The sequence below is a fragment of the Culex pipiens genome, chromosome 3 (genome assembly GCF_016801865.2).
Source record: "Culex pipiens pallens isolate TS chromosome 3, TS_CPP_V2, whole genome shotgun sequence".
Taxonomy (NCBI): Eukaryota; Metazoa; Arthropoda; class Insecta; order Diptera; family Culicidae; genus Culex; species Culex pipiens.
The window spans coordinates 100,439,703-100,451,798 of record NC_068939.1 but is presented as its reverse complement, the minus strand read 5'-3'; the positions used below and the strand labels follow the sequence as shown (position 1 = coordinate 100,451,798).

At 40.3% G+C, this 12,096-nt stretch overlaps 2 protein-coding genes across 2 annotated transcripts in view; one reads left to right on the top strand and one right to left on the bottom strand.

The window, feature by feature from the left end:
• Positions 1 to 12,096, top strand: part of LOC120431058 (tyrosine-protein kinase receptor torso-like) — a 51,349-nt gene that overhangs the window by 17,115 nt on the left and 22,138 nt on the right. The window lies entirely within an intron of this gene.
• LOC120431060 (heparan-alpha-glucosaminide N-acetyltransferase) lies at positions 5,884 to 9,998 on the bottom strand. Its single transcript, XM_039596213.2, has 6 exons — positions 9,662 to 9,998; positions 9,447 to 9,586; positions 9,259 to 9,386; positions 6,978 to 7,375; positions 6,631 to 6,914; positions 5,884 to 6,574 (listed from the first exon to the last, which is right to left on the bottom strand). Exons 1-6 carry the CDS (start codon positions 9,794 to 9,796, stop codon positions 5,923 to 5,925), a joined length of 1,737 nt encoding a protein of 578 aa, XP_039452147.1. The 5' UTR covers positions 9,797 to 9,998; the 3' UTR covers positions 5,884 to 5,922.

Here is a 12,096-nt window from a genome sequence, read left to right as displayed (position 1 = left end):
GGAGTTCTACAATAGCGCTTCAAGATAGCTACAGCAAAGCAGTTGGACCGCGGTAGGATAAAACTCTCTTCAAGTACTCTTCCAAACTCCTGAAGAAGTTTTGAAGCGAATTTTATCCTACCGCGGTCCAAACTGCTATGATGTAGCTATCTTGAAGAGCTCTTGTAGAACTCCTGGAAAAAATGTTACTTGGGATATTTAAACTTAGAAATTTAGAGCGCCCGCCGCGGGATTCGAGTCAGCAACCTTTGGATTGTGCGTCCAGCGCGCGGTCCGATTGATCCACACGTATGTATTTTTGTCAAAAATGAGATGAATTTAACAAAAGCCTATTGAATAAAAAAGTAGTGTTTGTTCTAAAAAATCCAAAATAAATATGACTTTCGTGCTGTCCCATATGCAAAATAAAGGCAAGTCAGTTCCTCATATAGCAATGCCTCGCAAATCGTTTTAATGGATGTGAAATTATTTAAAATCAACATAATATGTCTTTAAGGGTACCGTCATCAGGGGTGAAATTGGGTCTGGGGGGAGAGATTGGGTCATACAAATTTCAGTATTTTTGTGCATGGCCCAATGTCACCCCTGATGACGGTATGTATAACTTGAAAATGTCATTAATTGTTCATTTCTGTAGAAATATTTGAAAATTTAAAAACAAAATACTCCAAACCTTTTGTGATTTTTTTTTTCTTTTGAAATGTACAACCGCGGGAAGAAAAAATAAAATACATACCGTTATGGCTAATATCTGTGAGTATTATGCCAACCTTGATGTATAGGACCCTAGTGTGCCGCTGTAAATAGAGCCCAAATGACAGTTCGGCAGATGGACCGACGGCCAGCCAGCAAGCACATTCTCCCTGCAACGGCGGCTGCAATCCCTCCGGTGTTGGGGATTCTTCCCGGAGGATAACCGGTTCTCACATTTGGCGATCCTGCCGGTTGATCACCGGTTCTTCGGTGGTACTCTGGGACCTGTTGGAGACTCCAGGAGAATCCCCAACACCCGGAGATTTCAAAGTGTTGTGGCGTTTAGTGGTTTTCGCGTCGGAGTGAACTGCGTCTTTGTCGTTTTGGGATTGGTAAGTGTGTTTGTTGTTCTCGAGTGGAAGGGAACCGGAGAGGAGAAGGTTTGCGCATCTTCGACAATGCCATGGAGGTGTTGCAGTTTGCGAACAAGACCGGGTTAACCCTCAAATACCATTGGTTGGGATGCTGGATTTGAGTTGGCAGCTACTAACCTTCAGCTGCCCACGTAAATTTAATTGATCGATGAGCCAAGTTTTGTAGAAGTTTTTAAAAGCGCAAATGTGGTAAAGCTCGACCAGGGTGGGAGTGATGGTGATGGTTAATATTGGAAAAGCGTAATGAATTGTTCTGTGAGCACGCACTAACAGTGTCACCCGTTGAGTGCACCAGCGTCGTAGCCTAGCTTCTGCGCGTACTCGTCACTCGGGTGTGCACACGTGCAAACAGGGGAGAGAGTGAGAATCTGGTCAGTCTAGATCGCGATACCGAGCGAGCGTGCGGCAGGTTCGCCTATGTCCGACTACAAACACGCTTCGCTGCCACCGGTTCGCGTGGTCCGTGTACACACCACACGGTGCGACTAATCATCCCGTTCAAACTCAAACTCAAACAAACATTCACGAATTGCAAGGTTGGAGGTGAGACGGCACCTTTGAGCCGTCGGGAAGAAAATCCCAATGAAAGTTTCAACGCATTTACGAATTGCGAGATTGGAGGTGAGACGGCACCTTTGAGCCGTCGGGAAGAAAATCCCAATGAAAGTTTCAACGCATTTACGAATTGCGAGATTGGAGGTGAGACGGCACCTTTGAGCCGTCGGGAAAGAAAAGTCCCATGGAAATTTGTACGCATTTACGAATTGCGAGATTGGAGGTGAGACGGCACCTTTGAGCCGTCGGGAAAGAAAAGTCCCATGGAAATTTGTACGCATTTATGAATTGCGAGATTGTAGGTGAGACGGCACCTTTGAGCCGTCGGGAAGGAAATCCCAATGAAAGATTCAACGCATTTACGAATTGCCAGATTGGAGGTGAGACGACACCTTTGAGCCGTCGGGAAGAAAATCCCAATGAAAGTTTCAACGCATTTACGAATTGCAAGATTGGAGGTGAGACGGCACCTTTGAGCCGTCGGGAAAGAAAAGTCCCATGGAAATTTGTACGCATTTACGAATTGCGAGATTGGAGGTGAGACGGCACCTTTGAGCCGTCGGGAAGGAAATCCCAATGAAAGATTCAACGCATTTACGAATTGCCAGATTGGAGGTGAGACGACACCTTTGAGCCGTCGGGAAGAAAATCCCAATGAAAGTTTCAACGCATTTACGAATTGCGAGATTGGAGGTGAGACGACACCTTTGAGCCGTCGGGAAGATAATCCCAATGAAAGTTTCAACGCATTTACGAATTGCGAGATTGGAGGTGAGACGGCACCTTTGAGCCGTCGGGAAAGAAAAGTCCCATGGAAATTTGTACGCATTTACGAATTGCGAGATTGGAGGTGAGACGGCACCTTTGAGCCGTCGGGAAAGAAAAGTCCCATGGAAATTTGTACGCATTTATGAATTGCGAGATTGGAGGTGAGACGGCACCTTTGAGCCGTCGGGAAGGAAATCCCAATGAAAGATTCAACGCATTTACGAATTGCGAGATTGGAGGTGAGACGACACCTTTGAGCCGTCGGGAAGAAAATCCCAATGAAAGTTTCAACGCATTTACGAATTGCGAGTTTGGAGGTGAGACGACACCTTTGAGCCGTCCGGAAGATAATCCCAATGAAAGTTTCAACGCATTTACGAATTGCGAGATTGGAGGTGAGACGGCACCTTTGAGCCGTCGGGAAAGAAAAGTCCCATGGAAATTTGTACGCATTTATGAATTGCGAGATTGGAGGTGAGACGGCACCTTTGAGCCGTCGGGAAGGAAATCCCAATGAAAGATTCAACGCATTTACGAATTGCGAGATTGGAGGTGAGACGACACCTTTGAGCCGTCGGGAAGAAAATCCCAATGAAAGTTTCAACGCATTTACGAATTGCGAGATTGGAGGTGAGACGGCACCTTTGAGCCGTCGGGAATGAAAAGTCCCATGGAAATTTGTACGCATTTACGAATTGCGAGATTGGAGGTGAGACGGCACCTTTGAGCCGTCGGGAAGAAAATCCCAATGAAAGTTTCAACGCATTTACGAATTGCGAGATTGGAGGTGAGACGGCACCTTTGAGCCGTCGGGAAGAAAATCCCAATGAAAGTTTCAACGCATTTACGAATTGCGAAATTGGAGGTGAGACGGCACCTTTGAGCCGTCGGGAAATAAAAACTGAAGAATGTCTGTTTACGAATCGAACTGGAAAGGCCTCTAGAAAATGTCTATTCACGAATCAGACTGGCTGCGGACTGGGACGGTCACTTGGAAATGTCTGTTAACAAATCATACTGGTTATGGACAGGAACGCTAGGAATTGTACATTTACGGAACGAACTATAATGCTCACTCACCGCATTTACGAATTTCTATGAAAGTTTCACTGGAACAAAGCGCGATGTGACGCCTATAGGAAACACATTACATTCAAGAATTGCGCTATACGGCAAGCTGAGAAAGTAGATACAAAATGGAACAAGTAATAGTTGAACCGAAAACGTGATAGGACGCCTGCTGAACTGTAACTTCGAAGTGTATCGAAGCCGGCATTTACAAAGCGGATTCAATGGCAATTTTTATTCAATGAATGTTAACATGTTTTAGTGTCAATGATAACATTTCAGTTTTGTTGATCTGAGTCGGGATTCAATTCCCAATAAACCAATTACTCGGTCCTAACGTGGGAGAGATACCCACAATCATGGTACTCGGTCTAAACGTGGGAGATATACCAACATACATGGAAGAGATAAGTTTTGTCTGGAACGGACGCAGGATTGGTTATCATTGGGAATCAAACGGATTGATCGCGTTGAGAGATGCACGTGACGAACAGGACTACTTGTACAAGGTGGGGTGATTTCATATAATTCATCAAAAGTTCGGTTGTATAAGAAATGTTTCCTTGACAAAGGTAAAGTAATGTGATTCAATTTCGATAGATACAAGTAATTTCTTAAAAATGTCGATAAATTTATACGAAGTTTTATCTGGTACGATCGCTTCAAGAAATAGAAAACATGTTTTCTAATAGTATTCAAAGAGAAGAAATCAAAACTACAGATAGAAAAATTGGAATAAGGCGATAAAATTATTTGCCTTTACATGGTTTCCATTTTTTAGGCAAATAACAGATTCGATATAAAGGAAAAGTCATAACCCTTGAACAGTCGCGTACGTATGCTTTGTAAGGACACTTGTAACATTTAAGATTTTTCTCGATAGAGAGAGTGGTTAGACAATCTTGGTTAAGCCTGGCGGAGGTAGCAGCATAAAACGATTGTCCTTTTACGCTTCTATTAAAAAATGTTCCCAGGCGTCTTTGTACATTGTTGTGATACGCAGTCTAAGTATCAACATAACTTTTTTTTAGGAGTCATGATGACTTTTTTATTTTGTTATAATATTGAAACAAATTGGAGAAAATTACGTTAGTGATTTGTTATTTTTCAACTTTTATCCCGGAGAAGAGGGAAGATGTGAGTATTATGCCAACCTTGATGTACAGGACCCTAGTGTGCCGCTGTAAATAGAGCCCAAATGACAGTTCGGCAGATGGACCGACGGCCAGCCAGCAAGCACATTCTCTCTGCAACGGCGGCTGCAGTCCCTCCGGTGTTGGGGATTCTTCCCGGAGGATAACCGGTTCTCACAATATCTAAACCATAAAATTAGTTATATTATTTCTTGAACAAATAAGCTTGATCCTGGTTCTGGGAGAGACTCCACATAAGCGTAGTTTTTTAAATTATTTTCAAGGGCTTAGCAGTTGAGATTTTTATTTGTCTCTGTAATATATTAACAATTTCTGGCGTCGTTGTAGATCATATTTTCATGTCCAGGAATTTTACTAAATACATTATTTAATGCAAATAAATCTAAAATAAACATTTTATTTATTATTTGATTACAATTATTTACTAACAAAACTACCAAAACAAACCTGGAAATGGCAGTTGAACCAGGTTGAACCTGTGGTGTAAATGTTCAAGCCTACCTTGATATCATAACTGACTTGAGCAATTCTCTACTAAAACCGGAAATGGATTTAATTTGTATTTTTTGATTCGGCTCAAACTTTGTGGGGGCCTTCCCTATGACCAAAGAAGCTATTTTGTGTCATTGGATCACTCATACAAGTCTCCATACAATTTTGGCTGCTGTCCATACAAAAATAGTACGTAAATATTTAAACAGCTGTAACTTTTGAGTGAATTTTCTGATCAATGGTGTCTTCGGCAAAGTTGAAGGTATTGTTAAGGACTATTGAGAAAAAAATAGGTACACGGAAAAAATGCCGATCTTTTTATTATTTTTTTTTTTCACAAAAACTCAATTTCCCAAAATACGTATTTTTTTTTTTCGAGAATTTTTTGAGCCAGAGACTTTTGAGCCATAGAGAAGTATTTTTGAAAAAATAGTGAATAATCGAAATTTCATGCAAAAACAAATTTGACTTATTTTTTTTTATGTAAAATTTAATTTGCAATCGAAAGGTACTTTACAGATGCTTTGATAAGGGGCTCCGTTTTCAAGATATAGCCACTGAAAGTTTAATTTTAGCGAAATATTTGCAGTTTTTCGCCTTTTAAAAATAGTGACCATGAAAATATTTTTTTTTGAAAAGTTCAGAAAATTTGCTACAAAATTGTCTAAGAGACTCCGTGTGCCTGTAACAAAAGGAAAAGAATTCAAACAATCTTTCAGATCATAATTATTTATTTTTCGCTTTGGATAACAAATTGTTTATAAACTATAGAATAATTTCCTCTTGTACAAATAATAAGCAATTATGTTCCAAAGCACGCTATTCCAAAGTGCCTCCAGCGTTAACATAAAGTGAGTATTCATGTGGCCAATTCTCCAGTGCCACGGTAACATTTTTTGGAACACGGTGTGACCTACGTACAAAATGATCGCATTCATTCCGGCATACAGGAACGGATTTCCGGTCCAGTATCGCTTGACGTCAATCAGTACGTAACATATGAGCAGAAGGAAGTACGCAAGTGAAGCTGTAACCATAACGTACGACAGGGACCAGAGATTCTTGTTGACCGGAATCCATCCGTCGTTTTTGCTGAACCCGCACAGAATTCCACCTAGCAGGCCGAGGACGATTCCCCAAGACAACATCCTTCGAACGCGACTCGTCACGTCGGTGTGGGTTAGGATGAGAATGCCACACTGAAGACCAAGGAATACCTGGAATAATGTCGGTAGACATCCGAAAGGTCCTTCCGGATCAAAGGGCATCGCGTCGTACATGTACCGTGCCGTAGGGTGCTGATACAGGTGTCTTATGCCGAGGACTTGTCGGTCTATGTATCCGGTTATGCCACCCGTACAGTTGGGATACAGTAGCATTAGATGCTTACCACCGGGGCCAAAGTAACCGCTAGAATATACAGAATGTTAGTCAAGATTATTAATGAGCACATAGTTTTAGTTAACCTTGGACAATTTGGTGCCGGAACGAAAAATATCACCAGAAGATATACAAATAAGATAGTGCCAACGACAACCCAGTGCTTCCAGAGTCGCAAAATGTCCGCATGGCTTCTTGCCAGTGGATGTTGGAGTTGATCATTTTCCTGATAGCAGTACAAGTGGATGGCGGAGACAACAAAGTACGCCACTCCGAATCGTTGTAAAACTCCAAAAAGGCGAAGATCCGCCACGGTGGGACCGTTGATCGAGTTGAGACACAATCCAATCAGAAACAGCTTGAGAGATCTCTGAAATGAACAGTAAATCTTCAATGGGTCTAGTTTTCAAGCAACAAGCCTAAGAGATCTTACAACAGCGACATTCTTCAGAATCTCGTACCGCGGGACGTTTCTACCAAGTTGCGATCGCAGCGAAATGGGAATGCACACGCCCATGATGAACAGGAACCAGGGAAAAACCAAATCGGCCACGTGAAGTCCGTTCCAGGTCGCATGTTCGATCCACCAGTAGTCACCACCGCCGCTGTTGACAAAGATCATCAGCATGATCGCAATCCCTCGGAACGTGTCTAAACTTCGCAGGCGGGTTTTCTGCGGTACGCCTGTGGCCTGTACGCTGATGGTCGGACTGTTCGGGCTGAGCTGCGGTTCCGAGGGGGTCCGAGATCGTTGGACCAAGTGGACACCATGTTGCAACAGTTTGAACAGCACGTACAGGGCAGCGGCAATCAGGGCGATCGTTATGAGGGCTGGAGATTGAATTGAGTTATGATTGAAAATTAAGCTCAAACATTTGAAGAAGAATACTATTATTTAAATTATGAGCGGCGGACCTAAACTAAAGGGTGAAGATTTAAGCTAACACCGAGCTGTTACTCAGTTGCTGCTGCCAAGATAACCTCTGGAATCTGTAAAAAGAATTGCACATGAGTTTAACAAAGATATCAAAGAATAATTGCTTTTTTTTTCAAAGAAAAACCAAGTCCTATGTGTGGCCCTAACAAGAATGCTGTAATGTGTCTGGGCTTGAACGACATACATATGTTCTGGGAAGTTTGCGCCAAACAAAGTTTTATGGGAATATTTGTTAGCCAGCTAAATGAGATTTGATTCAAAAGAATGCACGTATAGTTTGCAAAAATCCAGGAATTCAGTGATTATTTTTCTATAAATGCTTGGGTTTTCTTATGAAAGAAATCCTGGAAAACACGATTTCGTTTTTTACTGGAAGAGTCACGAAGAGATTTTTTACTGGAATTCCAATCCAACCAACCAAACTCACTACCGTCATCAGGGGTGACATTGAGTCTGGGCGTGATTTTGGGTCATACAAAAATGCTTAAATTTGTATGACTTAATCTCTTGGACTCGCAATCCAACGGTTGTCAGTTCAATTCCCGGGATGGAATGGTACTGATGGTAAATGGTACCGCCTAGAAACTAGTAGAAATCATGCAATAGAGATCGTCGACAGATGTGGGTTGCCATGCGAATGGTTCCAATTTTTGGCTATAATTTCTTTAAAAAAAGCTTTGAAACATTGAAAATCTGTTTTTTTGTTTTGATTTTTTTTTAATATTTTATGAGAGAAAAAGACACTTTGAAAACATATTTAAAAAAAATCCATCAATTTTATTTTTTAAACTTTGTTGATCGGACAGCAGGTTGTTAGGAAAGTGCAGTGGACTGAAAGTTAAGATTGACAGAGGCATGTAGCATCGTAAGCGGTAGAACAGGAGCTCTACTCCCGGCTCGGACCAACACAACTGGAGATCGTTAATATTCGTTCCTTTTTTGCTTATAAGTTTTTTTTAATTTTTCATAACTTTAAAATACCTGTTCTACAATTCCTCTGAAAGGGTCGCGATATCAAAACCAATGACGTAAAACACTAAAAAAATCGTTGTAGCATTTCAATGGCAATTGAAGATTTTAATGTAAATAAGGGGTCTGAGTTGTAATTTTCCATTTATAATTGTGTCCCCAATCAATTCCTTGTGATTTTTTACATATAGATGAGATATTTTGAAAAATAACAACTTTTGTCTTTTCATCAAACTGTGGTAGTGCAGGCCAAATGAGCACCGCTTTAGTATTTTTTGTTGGCTCTTTCCTCTCTGAGCATATTCGTTTGTGACTCGGGTTGACGAACGGAGGAAAAGAAAATCCGTCATCTGGGGTGAAACGGGACACATGGGGTGAATTGGGACAGCTGTTTTACCCTTGTTACTGCACAATATTTGGATGTTTTTGATTGTCTTTGGATAGAACAGACACAGTTCAGCAAAAATAGTGCATCGATTTCCAAATTTTAAGGTTTTAAGTGCTCTAAAACCTATTGTCCCTATTCATACTGTAGTCCCGATTCGCCCCAGATGACTGTACCCATTAAACAATTTAATGGACACGTACATCTTTTATCAAGTCGGTTTGAGGGTGTTTATCTTAAACAAATTGATGTTTCATACCTGTCAACTGCTTTATTGCATCTTAAACATTTCATTTAGGAATTCTGGGATGAATATGTGATGATGATTGATGTTCGATTGTTATCTGCTTCAGTTGATAACGTGAGACGTAGACATTTGAATGAGATTGTTTATGTTACATGTTTATTTTTAGCTATACTTACGTAAATAAATATTAACCGGTTCTTTGGCAGTTTCAAGTGTGCAGGTCACTCTGTTACCCTCTTCTATGCCAATATCATACACTCCAAATTCGCCCAAATTCTGGTCACTAAATTGACATACAAAAGATCTGGAAGAACGGAGGACTTAGTTGATAAGAACGAGTTTATGCTCAAATCGCGCCACATACTCGTTATCAAACGCATATTTGCCGACATTGCGGTCAAGCACTTTTAGGCTCAGCTTTCGAGCGATGCCCAGTTTAAACACGTTGTTTACCACCGGTGGATTGGCACCACCCTTGATTTCCTGCACTCTAGTGTAGGGGCACTAGATAGAGCGAGCGAGAAGCCAATTAATTGTTGATCTAATTAAAGTATCACTTGTTTTGCCAATTTCACTTACCCGCTCGCATTCATCGGACAGTGAATAGAGATAGTAATTCTGGGACCCACGCACGGTCGCGTTGATGAAAGCTTCGTCCACCCCCAACGACCACAGGTCGAGGCCACGGAAATAGCGCTCGGTGTATTCAATCATCCTGGCTAAGCTGCGGCACGACCGAGACTGGCAGCCATTCGTCCTCGTCAACCAAACAACAGCCAGCAACCCGACAAGGTAGTGGGACTGAAGTCGAAAGCAGCAGACATCAAAAGCACGAAAGCGAAAGCACAACCAAAACACAACTCTGCCAGCGATGCTCGTCTGCCTTGAAACACTTTTGGCACAGGCAAATCGTGTTTGATGGTATGTGGTGTGAAGAGAGTACACGAAAGAAATGCGGGTTTGATAGGCCCTCAGCCACGGTGGGTTTGTGAGATATTTATTGTTTTTAAATTTCATTGTGTGTCTCTTAAACAAGTTTTGTAAAGTTCCTCCGAGAGGTTGTTTACAAAAAATCATAACTGTGATACATGAGATTTTTGGAAAACGTAAAAGATAAATTTTGAATTATATTTAAGCTGATTGCACTCCTATTTTTTAGACAATTCTGAAGCTCTCTGATTTTATTTCCTCTTTTTTAACATTTAATGACACAAACTTTGAAAAATATTTACGATGGCTTTTTGGGGAGTTTTTCAATTCAATTTTTTTAGGCCGTTGCAAATATTTTTTGAAGTTTACCCCCCTCGGCTCTGACCAAAGTGGTCACCAAAGTGACCAAAGGGGTGGGGGGGTTCAAACAAAATAAAAAATATAAAAATTGAAAAGCCTAGGTTTCAACGTTTGGATGAATAAAGTGTTTTAAAATGCATTTTACACCCGTCCAGTTGCTTTCTAATGATTAGTTTTTAAAATATCGATGTATCGACGGAATTTTTTTTTTACGCGAAAAAAAAAACTTTTCGTGTACATTGGTATTTCATGAAAATTTAAAATGTCTTCAAAGGAGTTCAAACATGCTAAATATGATTATTAACGCAGGAAAATGCATTTAACTGGTTTTCAGTTGATTAAACTTTAAATTTTCATTAAAATTTTGAAGTTTTCCGAAAAAACATTTTTTCCCCTGACTTTGAAGGGGGCGGCGGGGGGCACATATACTTTGAAAATATTTGCAACGGCCTTATTTAACTTTGTTTCATTAATATCAATCGAAAACATAGTTGAAAATCTCGTTACGCTTTCAAAGCTAATTAATTGAATAAAAAGTCAGTTGATTTATCATTATCTATCTTCTCTCAACATTAAGAAGAGAGGCCGAATAGATTACTAACAAAATTGAAATTAATCGTTTAACAAGTACAATTTTTGAATTACCAGCATAAAATAAAAGTAAATTAATAAATATATGCCAGTCTGAGGCACTGCTCTCTGTATAATTTACATATTTATTGTGCATAGTACGACAAACGATTTACAAAAAAAAATCGTTGCCAATTTACGAAACTGTTTTCTCAGTGTGGAAACTCTTGGCAAATCCTCAAAAAAATAAATATCGTGAGTCGATTAGCCGAAATGATATTCTCCGAGGGCTTCGTATGATCGAGTCTGGAATGTATTTAGAAATTTAAGTTTTGCACAAAGTTGTTCCTCGGCTCCGAGGCTGCCCCGACCTATCTTCGATTTGTCTGAAACACACATACGAACAATTGTTTCTCTTGCCCCACTTATTCCTATTCAATATTCATTCATTGGAAAAATAAGTTTTAAAGCCTTTTTCGTTAGTCATCGTTTAAAAATCAAGAGCCATGATGGATAATTTGAAATACTTTTGAAAATTGGAATAACTACAATATTTATTTTTTAATTAAGAACGAATTTTATTCTCACGTGTTTTTTTTCGATTCCCATCTGCTCCAGCCTTCCATCAGATGGGGAAGTAAAACGTCGGTCTCGGCCTCAGTTGTTGTTAGAACGTTAAGTCATTTCAGGTATAGTAGGAGTCGTTCCCCTGGTGGAATCGCTGGCGACTCGCAATCCAATGGTCGCCAGTTCGAACCCTGGGGTCGAAGGTTTGCTTGGAGTAGCAAGAGGTTTGGGTGCTCTCCCCATTCAAGCCTTTGGACTCCTAGGTTTGAGCAGAAACTTGCAATAGAGACCACAACAGACCTGAGGGTCGTTAAAGTGGATTATTTAATTTGTTTTTATTTTGTTTTTTTTTTTATTTGTAGAGTTTAGGCTGGTACCAAATTTTATTAAAAGATTTTGTCACCTTCTTCAAAGTTAGCCCGAAAAATCAGAGGGCAAAAAATATTTTTTCCGAAAATTTCAAAATTTCAATGGAAACATAAGTGCAATCAGCTGAAATCAATTCAAAATGCATTCCCTTGCGTTTAGAATTATTTTTAGCATGTTTGGGTTGATTTAATTTTTTTTAATTTTTGAAAAAAAATATG

Excerpts from the sequence above, each read along its gene's own strand:
- LOC120431060 (XM_039596213.2), bottom strand. The coding sequence starts at position 9,796 with ATGATTGAATACACCGAGCGCTATTTCCGTGGCCTCGACCTGTGGTCG. Across the intron at positions 9,387-9,446 it reads AAATATGCGTTTGATAACGA|ATCTTTTGTATGTCAATTTA; the intron begins GTATGTGGCGCG and ends CCGTTCTTCCAG. Across the intron at positions 6,915-6,977 it reads TTCTGAAGAATGTCGCTGTT|AGATCTCTCAAGCTGTTTCT; the intron begins GTAAGATCTCTT and ends TGTTCATTTCAG.